General features: G+C 34.1%; 3 protein-coding genes across 3 annotated transcripts in view; 2 read left to right on the forward strand and 1 right to left on the reverse strand.

Moving 5' to 3' along the window:
• Nucleotides 1-13324, reverse strand: part of LOC148180104 (uncharacterized) — an 84102-nt gene that overhangs the window by 47223 nt on the left and 23555 nt on the right. The window lies entirely within an intron of this gene.
• LOC148180105 (NAD(P)(+)--arginine ADP-ribosyltransferase 2-like) lies at nucleotides 6167-7115 on the forward strand. The gene has a single exon (XM_088030392.1). It carries the CDS (start codon nucleotides 6187-6189, stop codon nucleotides 7045-7047), a length of 861 nt encoding a protein of 286 aa, XP_087886518.1. The 5' UTR covers nucleotides 6167-6186; the 3' UTR covers nucleotides 7048-7115.
• LOC148180106 (uncharacterized) lies at nucleotides 10053-11164 on the forward strand. The gene has a single exon (XM_088030826.1). It carries the CDS (start codon nucleotides 10110-10112, stop codon nucleotides 10950-10952), a length of 843 nt encoding a protein of 280 aa, XP_087886952.1. The 5' UTR covers nucleotides 10053-10109; the 3' UTR covers nucleotides 10953-11164.

The raw sequence follows: 13324 nt of genomic DNA on the forward strand, positions 1-13324 counted from the left end.
CCAGCTACCAGATGTCAATAGAAAATGATCAAAAGAAATGAAAAAATCCGTAAGTGCATGGACCATAGAAAGTGGAGAAATTATGGAAGCGCCAAAGACTTTCCCATTCGTGTCGCGAATGTAATGTTTCCGCCAAATACGATCAATTGTCGCTGCACTAGAAAAAGACGATTTGCATAATTGGCGGCAAAAAGGACAAGGTCGTTTTGGATTTCTTCGTTTGCATAAATTTCGGGAGCGGTTGCGTTGGCAAATGTCAGCCCAGCCCCGGAGAATTTAGGTCCAAATTAGTCCAAATTGATTGTTCTTCGGATCGATTTTTTATTTATTGATAAAGAACGCGGCTAACCTTTCTTTAATCCGGTTCGACTGATAAGGATCTACACGATTAATAATGTATGACAGAAATTTTTGCTGTCACGGAGTTATATCTCTATGGCCACAATAATGAGCGATTAAGTATTTCTTTGCCGACGAAATTTGACCCCAAAACAACTTCGAAAAACTGAGCAATTTAAGTTGAATTGACTTTGATAATAACGCTTCTGATTTACGCTTTTCTAAAATCTCTATTTCTTGTTCTAAAATTTTGCACTTTGGCACAGTTAATGAACACTTTAAAACTAGTAACATCCCCAAATTTCATTGTCATAACTTAAAAATTAACAAAGATGAGAATTTTAATTAAAGAAAGTTGAAAATATTTGGTTCGTTCTAAAATAAAATTTTCTAAAATCTCTATTGCTTGTTCTAAAATTTTGCTCTTTGGCACATGTAATGAACGCTTTAGAAATAATAACGTTCCCAAATTTCATTGTCATAACTAAAAAACTATCAAAGATACAAATTTTAATAAAAAAAAGTCGAAAATATTTCGTTCGTCCTAAAATAAAATTTTCTAAAATCTCTTTCTCTTGTTCTAAAATTCTGCACTTTGACACAGATAATGAACATTTTAGAAGTAGTAATCTTCCCAAACTTCATTGTCATAACTGAGAAACTATCAAAGATACGAATTTTACTAAAAAAATGGCGTAACTGATTAAATTTATATCTGCAATTAAACCTAACACGAAAGTGTTTCCATCTCCAACTAATTCAGGTTTACCTGAAATGATGAAATTCGTACTTAACACCGCGGCGTACGTGAAAAAATGTGCAGTGGCGCAAATCCACAAAAAATCTTGTAACAGATCATTGATCACACTCTGTTATTATCGATGATTGTGGAGCGGTTTCTAAGTCTTCCATATATGAACACCTGTGTCGAATTAACATCTTGGATCAAAGAGAAGGAACAAAGGTGTTGCAATTAATTAATTTAGTTGTTTTAACAATTTGTTGGCTCTAATTGTTGAAGTGATTACTAATAACCAACAAATCATTGGAATGGATGTTGGGCGTAACGGCGTTCGTTAGTTACGTCAGTTTTAACATTTTTGCCGAGAATATTGAAGTTTTGTACGTTGCGAAAGGAAATGTGATATTTTCACATTATTTTTGGTGTTGAGCAACAAACCTACGTACTGAGAGGTTTAAAGAGCACTGGTTTTATTAAGCAAATTGAAATGGACTCATTTTCTCATCACTGCTTGATTATTGAATTACCCGTGAAATGAAAGAGTCAAAGTCATGATCTAGTTACATGTCGAAGAAATTGCATTTTAATAACACGCCTATCGATGTGGCCGCCGAAAATTACGAGATTTTAATTCTTACATTCTAGCCAGTCCTATAATTATAGATAAATATACTTCGCTGGTTGCACATTAAAATTTACGATTAGATTTCACTATAATTTGGTGCTAACTTCTAAGCTTCTTTTAAATTATAATGATAGATTAAAACGAGAGGTCGCAATGCGACTATAAAAGTGTCTAATGATTCTAGCAGTAGTAACTTAATTTGAGTTTAGTAGATCATTAACTTAATTACACTAGGCAACGAATTTCTAAAATAGAATTGCCTCGAAATTCCAAATCCAAAGCCCGTTTTGCTTTAGGAGTTCGTCGCTTATTGTGGCGTTGAAGTCACCAACAGGTTAGGGTCGTTACGGGTATATTACACTAGTCAAACTAATTTTAGAGCGGAGGAAAGTCATTTCTGGAGGAGAAATGTCTTCTGAATCTAAATTTGAAGGTCGTTTTGCTCCATCAGGTCAGGACTCGGAGATATTTGTAATTTTTTGAGGCCCCGCGTTCACTTTTGCTTAACAAGTTAGAAAATCATGAAACTCTATAATATGTCGTTGGAAAGGTAATGAAATCGGTAACAAGTCCACCAAATTTGACAGCGTTGACGTCAAAATTGTCGGATCTATAGAATTTTTAAAAGTCGAAATAAAAAATTCTAACATTTGCAATTCGAAATTGTTTCACGTTTTATTTTCATCTCGAGAATGCAATTAACTGCAAATTACGCAACACCAACAGACTGAAAGAAAATCTCGCGATACATGACGAGGAGAGCTAGTTTCTTCTATAGACGTACTTCTGAAGGCCGTATTGTATGCAAATCAGTTAGAAGTGACCGTTGACAGCCCCAGATAACGGAGGAACACGTTCTTGGTCACCTACTGACTCATTTCGCGGCTATGTTCCTCCACAAATAGAACGACTCTTCTGAGAAGCAGCCTTAATATTTTTTCTGCAATTTTTCCACCCTGCAGCTTCAAGTTTCACTTGTAACGTAGGTGTAGGTGGTGCCGCCCATGGGACCCAGACATGGTATCACAGTCGCCTCGGCCGCATTGTTCTCGAACAAAGAATTAACATTTAATTTGACACTTTCGTCTCGGCTGTTTGCAGACGACTATATTTACAGTTGACACTTTCAACAATGCAAATACATTACCACGGCCCTATTAATCTTCCCGGAGTGCAATTTTTTACGGGTGTAATTAGAAAGACCCCGGAATTCCAAATTGAGCGTCGCAAATTTTAACTTGATTTTTGAGTGAACTACTGGGAAATTGTTATTAAATTTATTATTGTGATGAATCTCATTGAAAGTAGGTAGGCGTACGCAATAAGCACAAATTGTTCCATGGCGTAATTCTTGCGTAAATGTGATCCAAAGAAGTGCGTATACATCAAACTTATCTCAGTTTCGGAATTATTGTTTCATTAAATTAATAGGATGTTGCGAGAGGACGAAATTTATGCTAACAACGCAGTGTGGAAATGCGCGGAGATGAAGATAAGAAAATAATTATTGTCTCCAAGAAGTTTGACTAGAAAGTGGCCCATTTTCCGATTGGATATTCAGCACGCACTCCGAATTAGAAACTGCCCTATAATCGACCCATATGGGCCAACTGGCCGCCTTCGGTCCGATTACCAATTGAATTCCCGCACGCAATAATGGCTAAATTACAGACATTTGTAATGACCTCATCCATAAAGTTACACCTAACTGAATAGATCAGAGTCGGATTTAGCGCAGCCGATAAATTATTGATCTAATAAATCTGCGGATTTTCAGGGTACCTCCAGGCCACAGCCTTGCGAGTAAAAGTAATCGGAGATAAATTGGTACTTGTCTGTTCGAAGTGCGATTTGCCAATTGATGAAAACTATGATTTATTACTCGTGTCGAAACTGTCAATGCCATTCTTCAGGAAATATTTACAGCGAATTCTGCCGCGTATTTACACTCGTTTACGTAACAAGTCCTCAATTTTATACTGTCAAAGACTATTAACTTTGGATCACTTTTACTCGCATCGATTACATTTGCGATTTTACGGTTTTGAAACGTGACTAATTCGAAATTTGAGTCGAGAAACGAAGAGTGCAAATAAAAGTGAAAAATGCATGGAAGAGATTTCTCGGTAGTTGTGGATGTGCACAATGTTAATCAATTTCCAGGCGATTTGTTACGATCCACGTTACATGCTCAAATCAAATGATTCGCTTTCTTGGGATAATGGGTACATGTCGGACATGAATTGCAATTTCTCTCATCTTGGGTCTTCTCATTTATCAGGCTGCAAGGAAAAAACGGTGTGTGGGACATGGGAAAGTGTTCTTGCGACGGTCGCACCAGCGATGACTTTAAAAAATGTTCACTTTGTGCCTTTTTTATTTACTTACTCCACTAAAGTCGGTGAATTTTTTTTTCGACTTTTCGAAATCCAAGGACGAATTTTTAGCTAAAACCGCGATTTTCCCTTTGTTTTAATCACCTTTTTGGATTCCATGTGAAATTCTGCGCTAACTGCAACATTGAAAAATTGAAAATTTCAATTTCTAACTATATAAGACTGATTTCTAAGCCGAAAAATCGCGAGAAAAACGATTTTGAAAAGAGTTTCTTTACAATTCCGGAAATTCCCAAAATTTCAGACGCGTCTAACTCAGTTATTTGTTAACGTACGAGAAAAATAACGATATTTTTGGATTCAGCACGAAATTCTGCGTAAAATGAGTCCATATAGGCCAAATTTTCTTAACAAATAACCGAGTTATATTTTTAGAGCGTGATTTTAGGGTCATTTTCAAGACGCTGTTTCGGGGCGAATGCTGTGTTTAATATTATTGGATTTTATATCGATCGAAAGAGGAGCTCAAAATTTATCAATTGTCCAAATCTCAGCTTGATCGGGCAAATAGTTTACGAGGGACGATTAAAAAACGAAAAATTGAAAAATGTTCATCGATTGAGTAGCAAATTTTTTTGCTCAAAAAATTGACCATCACATTTTCGACTTTTGAGGTCGTATTGTAATGTAAAATGACCCGAGAAAAACGATGGTAAAAACCGTTTCTCAAAATCTTTCGTAGTTTCGAAGGTATTGAGCTTTGAAAATTTTCCAACTCAAAATTCAATATGCGAAATTTTGATTGCTCATAACTCAGTTATTTCTAATAATCTTGCGATTTTGGATTCTGCGTGAAATTCTGCGTAAAATGAGCACCAATACGTTATAAATAAAAAATATAGCGACCGAGTTTAAATTAGACACTGAAAGGCAGCTAACTTCTACATGAAAAAATTGAAAATTTTGAATTTTAACTATTTAAGATCGATTTCTAAGGTAAAAAATTGCGAGAAAAACTATTCCAAAAACGGTTGTTTGATATTTCCCTTAATTCCGAAGATATTGAGCAAAATCTTTTTCGAACCTCCAAAATTTTAGCCCCTGGCGACCACCCGAAATTCCAAACCCCTCTAACTCTGTTATTTGTTGACCGACGAGAAAAATAAGGGTAGTTTTGAATTCAGCGCAAAATTCTGCGTAAAATGAGCCTATCTGCCTTCAATTTCCTTAACAAATAAACGAGATATTGAACCAAATTACATTTTCAGAGGGTGATTTTAGGGTCATATTTAAGAAGTTGTTTCGGGGCGAAAACTACGTTTATTATTATGGAATTATTTATCGATCAAAAGAGCAGCTCGAAATCTATCAACTGTCCAAATCTCAGATTGATTAAGCAAATAGTTTACGAGGGGCGATCAAAAAACAAAAAATTGAAAATTTTTCATCGATTGAGTCGCAAAATTTTTTTGCCCAAAAAATTGACCATCAAATTTTCGATTTTTGAGGGCGAATTCTAAAGTAAAATGAACCGAAAAAAACATTGGTGAAAACCGTTTCTCAAAATCTTTCGTAGTTTCGGAGATATTGAATTTTGAAAATTTTCCAACTCAAAATTTAAAATCCGAAACTTTGATCGCTCATAACTCAGTAATTTGTGGACCGATCTTAACGAGTTTTACCTTTTTGGAATCTACGTGAAATTCTGCGTCAAATGAGCACCAATATTACATAGACCGTGTCTGAATTAAAGATTAACTTCCATTCTGAAAAAAATTAAATATCAAATTCAAACTATCGAAAATCGAGTTCTAAGCTAAAAATCGCAAGAAAAACGATAGCGCAGCGGGTTGCTTAATATCTGTCGTAGTTTTAAAGATATTGAGCATTAAAAAATTCGAAAGTGAAAATTCACATTCACAATTTTAATCCCGGATTTAGAATCCGCGCGAAATTCTGCGTAAAACGAGCCCTAATAACGCAAGTTTGCTCCAAAAACAACCGAGTTAATCTCACCAACTGGGATTTCCAGCTCCGTCAACAGTTCACGGATCAAACGAAGAGTGACAGATAACACTTAACGACTCTTATAAAAACCGCACCAAACAACGTCTAATCAGTTTGATTCCGCTCATCTTATCATCATGTCGTACCGCGCAAAGCGATACGTCGATTCAAGAGATTTCCTCACCAAACACGCCAAGCCCCAGTTCGCCACAACGTACGATTTTCCCTTCGCCAGAAGGGCCATGACCACCGACATCGCAACCATCCGCTTGTACCTCCAGCAAGAACTGTCGCGCAACTCGCGGTACCACAAAGTGTGGCAAAACTCCCTCGAGCTCTTCAAGAAGAAGCGATCGCTGCTGTTGAGCCAAACCAAGAAACCGCTTCCTGAAGAGTGTCACATCGCCGTGATCGCTTACACGTTTGAATCCGCACCTCTTCGCGACGGCACAACTCTTGAAGTTTACGTGGAGTTCAACAAACTCACTCGCGAGATGAAGAGCGAAGCGAGTTGGAAGGCCTTTCCGTACAAGAGTTTGTACTGCTTGTTGGCGCAAGCCATCGGGGGCGTGCAGAGTGTTCCTGACAACAACAAACCGCCGTATTATAGAGGCGTGTCGTTTCATTACGGCGAGGATTTTCCTCATGAGGAGATTTTGGTGGATTTCTCGCAGTTTACTTCTTGCAGTACGAGTAAGGAGAAAGCGCTGGATTTTATTAGGATGAAGGGAGGGAAAGGGACGTTGATTATTCTACCATATCCGCCCATGGCTGGGATAGGGATTAAAAATCACTCCCAGTATGCGACGGAAGAGGAGGTGTTGATCTGTCCGTGGAGTACTTTCACGATTCGGTGGTGCAAACAAGAAGGAAATGTGCATGAAATCGTTTTGACCAGCGAAGGGCCGTATTTTGATCATCTTACCTATACTGCGAATAAACCGGAGGATTCCAGCATTAGTTTTATGGGGGGGCTTAAAAATGTCTTTGGATGGTAAATTTAAAAGTCAATAAAAATTCCAATTTATGAAATAACTTGAGATAAGATAATAAAATTATAAAATTACGAGCCATTTTCACATTTTGATCAGTGAGTTTTTTTCCATACTTTTCGTTTTCCTGTGCAAATGGACAGACGGCGCCAGAAGAGATTTGTTGATGCCATCGATCCAAACATACAAAGAGTCCCTCCCAATGGCTTTTCACTTGCCACGAAGGCTATGTCCACCAGAATCGAAATTATTCGCGAGTATCTCAAGCAAGAACGTTCAATGAATCAACGCTATAACTTGGTTTGGCAATTATCAGAGGCGAATTTTCAACAGAAGAAGTCACAATATCAGAAGAATTTACCGGACGAATATCATATCGCTATCACTGCGTATACTTTTGAAAAAATTTATAATGGTCACAACTACGAAATTTACACGGACTTTAATAAAAAATGTCGAGAATTGGATACAGAAAACTCTGAAGAATCGTGGAAAATTTTCCCATATAAGAGCCTGTACTATTTGCTGGTAAAAGCCACCAATGTTGTACAGAGTGTTCTTGATAACGTCAAGCCGCCGTACTACAGAGGAGTATCTTTTCATTACAACCCCAATTTTCCAGATGTGGGACATTTCATGCAATTTACTTCCTGGAGTACGAGGGTTGAAGAAGCAATGAAATTTTTGCCAGGGCCACAGAGAACCCTTTTGATGATAGAAGATTTACCCCTAGCGGCTCTAGGTATCAAGAATTATTCTCTGTTCCCACATGAGGAAGAATTGTTGTTGTGTCCTTGGAGCACATTTAAGGTAAAGAGATTCGTCAAATTAGAGAGTATAGATGTTATTGTTCTGGGTTATGCAGAGCAGCGTTTTCTGGTTCTTCCTTATACGAAAAGAAATGAACTTGCGAATTGGTCAGAAATGAAATATTTTGTTTAATAGCTATATTTTATCTTGTAACCAGAAAAAGATCTATACTGTAACGTCTCTGATAAATAAATATTATAAAGTTTACCCAAAACAAACTTTTTTTTATGATAAAGAAATCTACAAAAAAAAATTCTTTTGTCTGTTTTATTTTTCTTGATTTTGTAGGTATTTATTCAGGAATTTATCTCATGCGTTTATAACATGTGGCGGCTTAAGATAAGCAAAATCTATCGTAGGGAAACCCATTCACTTATCAGCAGGAAATTTACTCACGCACATGATCTTGGGTTTTTGGAATAAATTTAGCATTTAAATTATGAGGCAATTTCTGAAAATCTGATTTTCTGATCTGATTTTGATTCGTGAATTTTCATTTTGTACAATTAATAAGAAAAACAAAGGCATTACCCATCCAAATTTTCTCCCAATAATAAAAATAATTTATAATATAATAAATAATATATATAATACAGTATATATAATAATAAATTAATAATCATAATCAGAGGATTATTCCTCACAAATTTCATTGTCTCAGCTCAAAAATTACTCAAATTATCGACTCTAGCAAAAAATGTTGAAATTTTTGGTTAATTTGCAAGTGAAAATTTCTAAAATCTATCTATAAAAATTTTAGACATTTTTGGTTCGTGGGTACTTGAAAAAAAATTTCTAAAATCTGTCTTTTTGGCTCTAAAAATTCTGGCATTTTGTCCAGTTGATAATCATAGTCGGAGGATTATTTCACCCAAATTTCATTGCCTCAGCACCAAGCCCGGATTAAGAAAATTTGAGGCCCGGGGCTAAATCGTAAAAGGGGGCCCATCGATAAAATTATGCAAAGAAAGCCTTACGTACTTGATTTGTATTTTTTCAATTTCTATAGCAAATTTGTACGTGGCAAGGGGCCCCTGGGAAAGTGAGGCCCGGTGCTACAGCACCCTTAGCCCCCCCCTTAGTCCGGACTTGCTCAGCACTTAAATTACTCAAATTATCGAGTCTAGCAGAAAAAAATTGAAATTTTTGGTTAATTCGAAAATAATTTTTTTTAAAATATGTGTTTATGGTTTAAGAATTTTAAGACTTTGTACAGTTAATAAACAAGGTAAAATTGGTAATCTTTATAAATTTCATTGCCAGAGCTCTAAAATTACTCAAATTACGAAGTCTAGCAAACAACATTTAAAATTCTTGGTCAATTTGCAAATGAAAATTTCGAAAATCTTTTTTTTTAATTCTAAAATTTTGAGATTTTGGATAAACAAGATAAAAGCTTTACTCCTTATAAAATTCATTGCCACATCTCTAAAATTACTAGAGTTATTAACTTTCGTAAAAATTTAGACGATTTTGATTGATTCGTACTTAAATAAAAATTTTTAAAATTTGTCTGTTTAGTTCTAAAATTTTGGCATTTGTCCAGTTAATAAGCAAAATCAGAAGATTATTTCTCCCAAATTTCATTGCCTTAGCTCTAAAACTACTAAAATTATCGAATTTAGGAAAAAAATTGAAATTCTCGATTAATTTGCAAACAAAAATTTCGAAAAGCTGCCTTTTTGAATTTAGAATTTTGAGGCTTTGTGTCTACTTGAGTTATAAATTTTAGACAGTTTTTTTTCGCTCGAATTAATAAAAATTTTTAAAATCTGTGTTTTTTGTTATAAAATTTTGACATTGTCTCAAGTTAAAAAGCAAAGCCAAAGAATTATTCTGTCCAAATTTCATTGCTTCAGTTGTAAAATTACTCAAATTATCGAGTCTAGCGAAAAAAATATAAAAATTCTCAATTAATTCACAAATGAAATTTTCTAAAATCTGTCTTTTGGTTTTAGAATTTTTAAACTTTGTGCAGTTAAAAACAAGGTTAAGAGTAGTAATTTTGTCTTTAGTTTGCTAAAGCTAGTAAACAAATTTTGATTTATTGATTTAATTTAGTTACCTACGTCAATACTTTTTTAAAATAAATAAGACTTAACTTTACTATGCGATTCACGACCAAATGAAAATAAAAGATAAGATAAAAATTAATCTCATGATAATGAAATTATATAATAACGAAATATTTTCACATTTTGATCACAGTGATTTTTTACTCTCAGTATCAACCATTTTCCGTGTGTGTAATTAAAAAAATGGATCTACAGCGACGAAAGAAATACATTGATGACGTTGATCCAAAAATACAGAGTGTTCCCTCAAATGGTTTTCCACTCGCCGTCAAGGCTATGTCCACCAAAATTGAAACTATTCGCGAGTATCTCAAGCAAGAACGTTCAATAAATCAACGCTATAACTTGGTGTGGAAATTATCCGAGGCGAATTTTCAACGAAAGAAGTCACAATATCAGAAGAATTTACCGGACGAATATCATATCGCTCTCACTGCGTATACTTTTGAAGATAAAGTTCGCAAGTTGCAAATTTACGCGGACTTTAACGAAAAATGTCGAAACATGAATACAAGCAACCCTGAGCAATGGTGGAAGACTTTTCCTTATAAGAGCCTTTATTGTTTGTTGGTAAAAGCCACCGATGTTGTACAGAGTGTTCCTGATAACAACGCGCCACAATACTACAGGGGAGTAAATTTTTATTACAACCGCGATTTCCCAAAAGTGGGGCATTTCATGCAATTTACTTCCTGGAGTAAGAATCTTGAAACACCACTTGAATTTTTGGAAGAGTCAGAAGGAGAAGGAACGATTTTGATTCTAGAAGACGCGCCTCAAGCGGCTGTAGGTATAATGAATCATTCTGTGTTTTCGCATGAAGAAGAATTGTTGATGTGCCCTTGGAGTACATTTGAGGTTAAGGGTAGCGTAAAACTGGGGGGTCTACATGCAATTGCTCTGACTTGTGCAGGGAGTTATTTCGAGGATCTTCCTTATACGAAAAAAAATTTATATAGAATTCATGAAATGTTGACTGATATTGATTTTGACACAGACACTGACACAGATGCAGAAAATCCATAATTGTGACTGATTGGTTTTTTACAGATTTTTAAAACGTTCACTTTCGCAATTTGTATGCTTTTTGTGTCAAAATTTTGTCTTTCTGCTAGCGTTTTTTCGATTCCTCGGAAAATTAGGGTTTAGCAGTTAAGCGACTCATTCGTTGTCTGTCATTAAGTCATTTATCTTTATCTTATCTTTTAACAAAGAAAATTTCCACTCTGTAACGTGTCTCTTGGTAAATAAATATTATAAACTTTATCTAAAACAGACTTTTTTGTTACAATACATAGATGAAAAATAGAAAAACAGAAATATTCTTTTTTTCTAAATAATTTTTCGGTGACCATGTACGTATGAATTTAGATATTATATCTTTTGAGTTCATGACTCAGTGCTCTTTATTTGACATTCTCGTGATATTGTCGCCGCTTAAGATAAGCAAAAATTGTCATGGGGAAAACCATCCACTTGTTAATAATAAATTTATTGGCGCACTTTTAATCATAACATTCAAATTATGAATAAATTTCTATCAAATCTCGTACTGGTTGTAGAATTTTTATACTTTGTACAATTAATGAAAAGTCCAAAGGCATCACCCATCTCAAATTTTTGGTTCATTCGTACTTGAAAAAAAAATTCTAAAATCTGCCTTTTTGGTTCTAAAATTTTGACATTTTGTCCAGTTAATAACCATAGTTAGAGGATTATTCCTTAAAAATTTCATTGCCTCAGCTCTAAAATAACTCGAATTATCGAGTCTAGGAAAAAAAATTGAAATTTTTGGTTAATGCGCAAATAAAAATTTCTAAAATCTGCCTTTTTGGTTCTAAAATTTTAACATTTTGTCCAGTTAATAAGCATAGTTAGAGGATTATTCCTTCAAAATTTCATTGCCTCCGCTCGAAAATAACTCGAATTATCGAGTCTATGGAGAAAAATTGAAATTTTTGGTTAATGCGCAAATAAAAAATTCTACAATCTGCCTTTTTGGCTCTAAAATTTTGACATTTTGTCCAGTTAATAAGCATAGTTAGAGGATTATTCTTTCAAAATTTCATTGTATCAGCTCTAAAATTACTCAAATTATCGAGCCTAGCAAAAAATTTTTGAAATTTTTAGTAAATTCGCAAATAAAAATTTCTAAAATCTGTCTTTTTGGTTTTGGAATTTTGAGACATCTTGCGGTTAATAAGCAAAGTAAATGCTTTAATCCTTACAAATATCATTGCCACAGCTTGAAAATTGCTCGAATTGCAGATTTTAGTAAATTGGTTCAAAAATGTTGACATTTTTTCCACCTACTAAGCATAATTGGAAGACAAGACCTCCCAAATTTCATTGCCTCAATGCCCTTAAATTACTCAAATTATCAAGTTTAGCAAAAAAATTTTGAAATTTTTGGTTAATTCGCAAATAAAGATTTCCAAAATCTGTCTTTTTGGTTTTAGAATTTTGAGACTTCTTGCGGTTAATAAGCAAAGTAAATGTTTTAATCCTTATAAATTTCATTGCCACAGCTCTAGTATTGCTCGAGTTATAGGTTTTAATAAAATTTTTGGACATTTTTGGGTTCGTGCTTGAATAAAAATTTCTAAAATCTGTCTTTTTGGTTCTAAAATTTTGACATTTTGTCCAGTCAATAAATATAGCCAAAGGACTATTCTTTCCAAATTGCCACTGCCCCATCTCTAAAATTACTCAAATTATCAATAATAGGAAAAAAAATTGAAATTTTTGGTTAATTCGCATATAAAAATTTCTAAAATCTGTCTTTTTGGTTCTAAAATTTTGAGACTTTGCACAGTTAATAAATATAGTCAGAGGATTAGTTTTAGCAAATTTCATTGCCTCAGCTCTGAAATAACTCGAATTATCGAGCCTAGGAAAAAAAAATTGAAATTTTTGGTTAATGCGCAAATAAAAATTTCTAACATCTGTCTTTTTGGTTCTAAAATTTTAAAACTTTGTCCACTTAATAAACAAGATCAGAGGATTATTCTTTCCAAATTTTATAGTCTCAGCTCTAAAATAACTCAAATTATCGAGTCTAGGGAAAAAAATTGAAATTTTTGGTTAACGCGCAAATAAAAAATTCTAAAATCTGCCTTTTTGGTTCTAAAATTTTGACATTTTGTCCAGTTAATAAGCATAGTTAGAGGATTGTTCCCTAAAAATTTCATTGCCTCAGCTCTAAAATAACTTGAATTATCGAGTCTAGGGAAAAAAAATTGAAATTTTTAGTTAATGTGCAAATAAAAATTTCTAAAATCTGTCTTTTTGATTATAAAATTTTAAAACTTTGTCCACTTAATAAACAAAATCAGAGGATTATTTTTTCCAAATTTTATTGCCTCAGCTCTAAAATTACTCAAATTATCGAGCCTAGC

Source organism: Gnatocerus cornutus, chromosome 2, assembly GCF_029298725.1.
Source record: "Gnatocerus cornutus isolate USDA-ARS CGAHR chromosome 2, icGnaCorn1.1, whole genome shotgun sequence".
Lineage (NCBI taxonomy): Eukaryota > Metazoa > Arthropoda > Insecta > Coleoptera > Tenebrionidae > Gnatocerus > Gnatocerus cornutus.

Excerpts from the sequence above, each read along its gene's own strand:
- LOC148180105 (XM_088030392.1), top strand. The coding sequence starts at position 6,187 with ATGTCGTACCGCGCAAAGCGATACGTCGATTCAAGAGATTTCCTCACC.
- LOC148180106 (XM_088030826.1), top strand. The coding sequence starts at position 10,110 with ATGGATCTACAGCGACGAAAGAAATACATTGATGACGTTGATCCAAAA.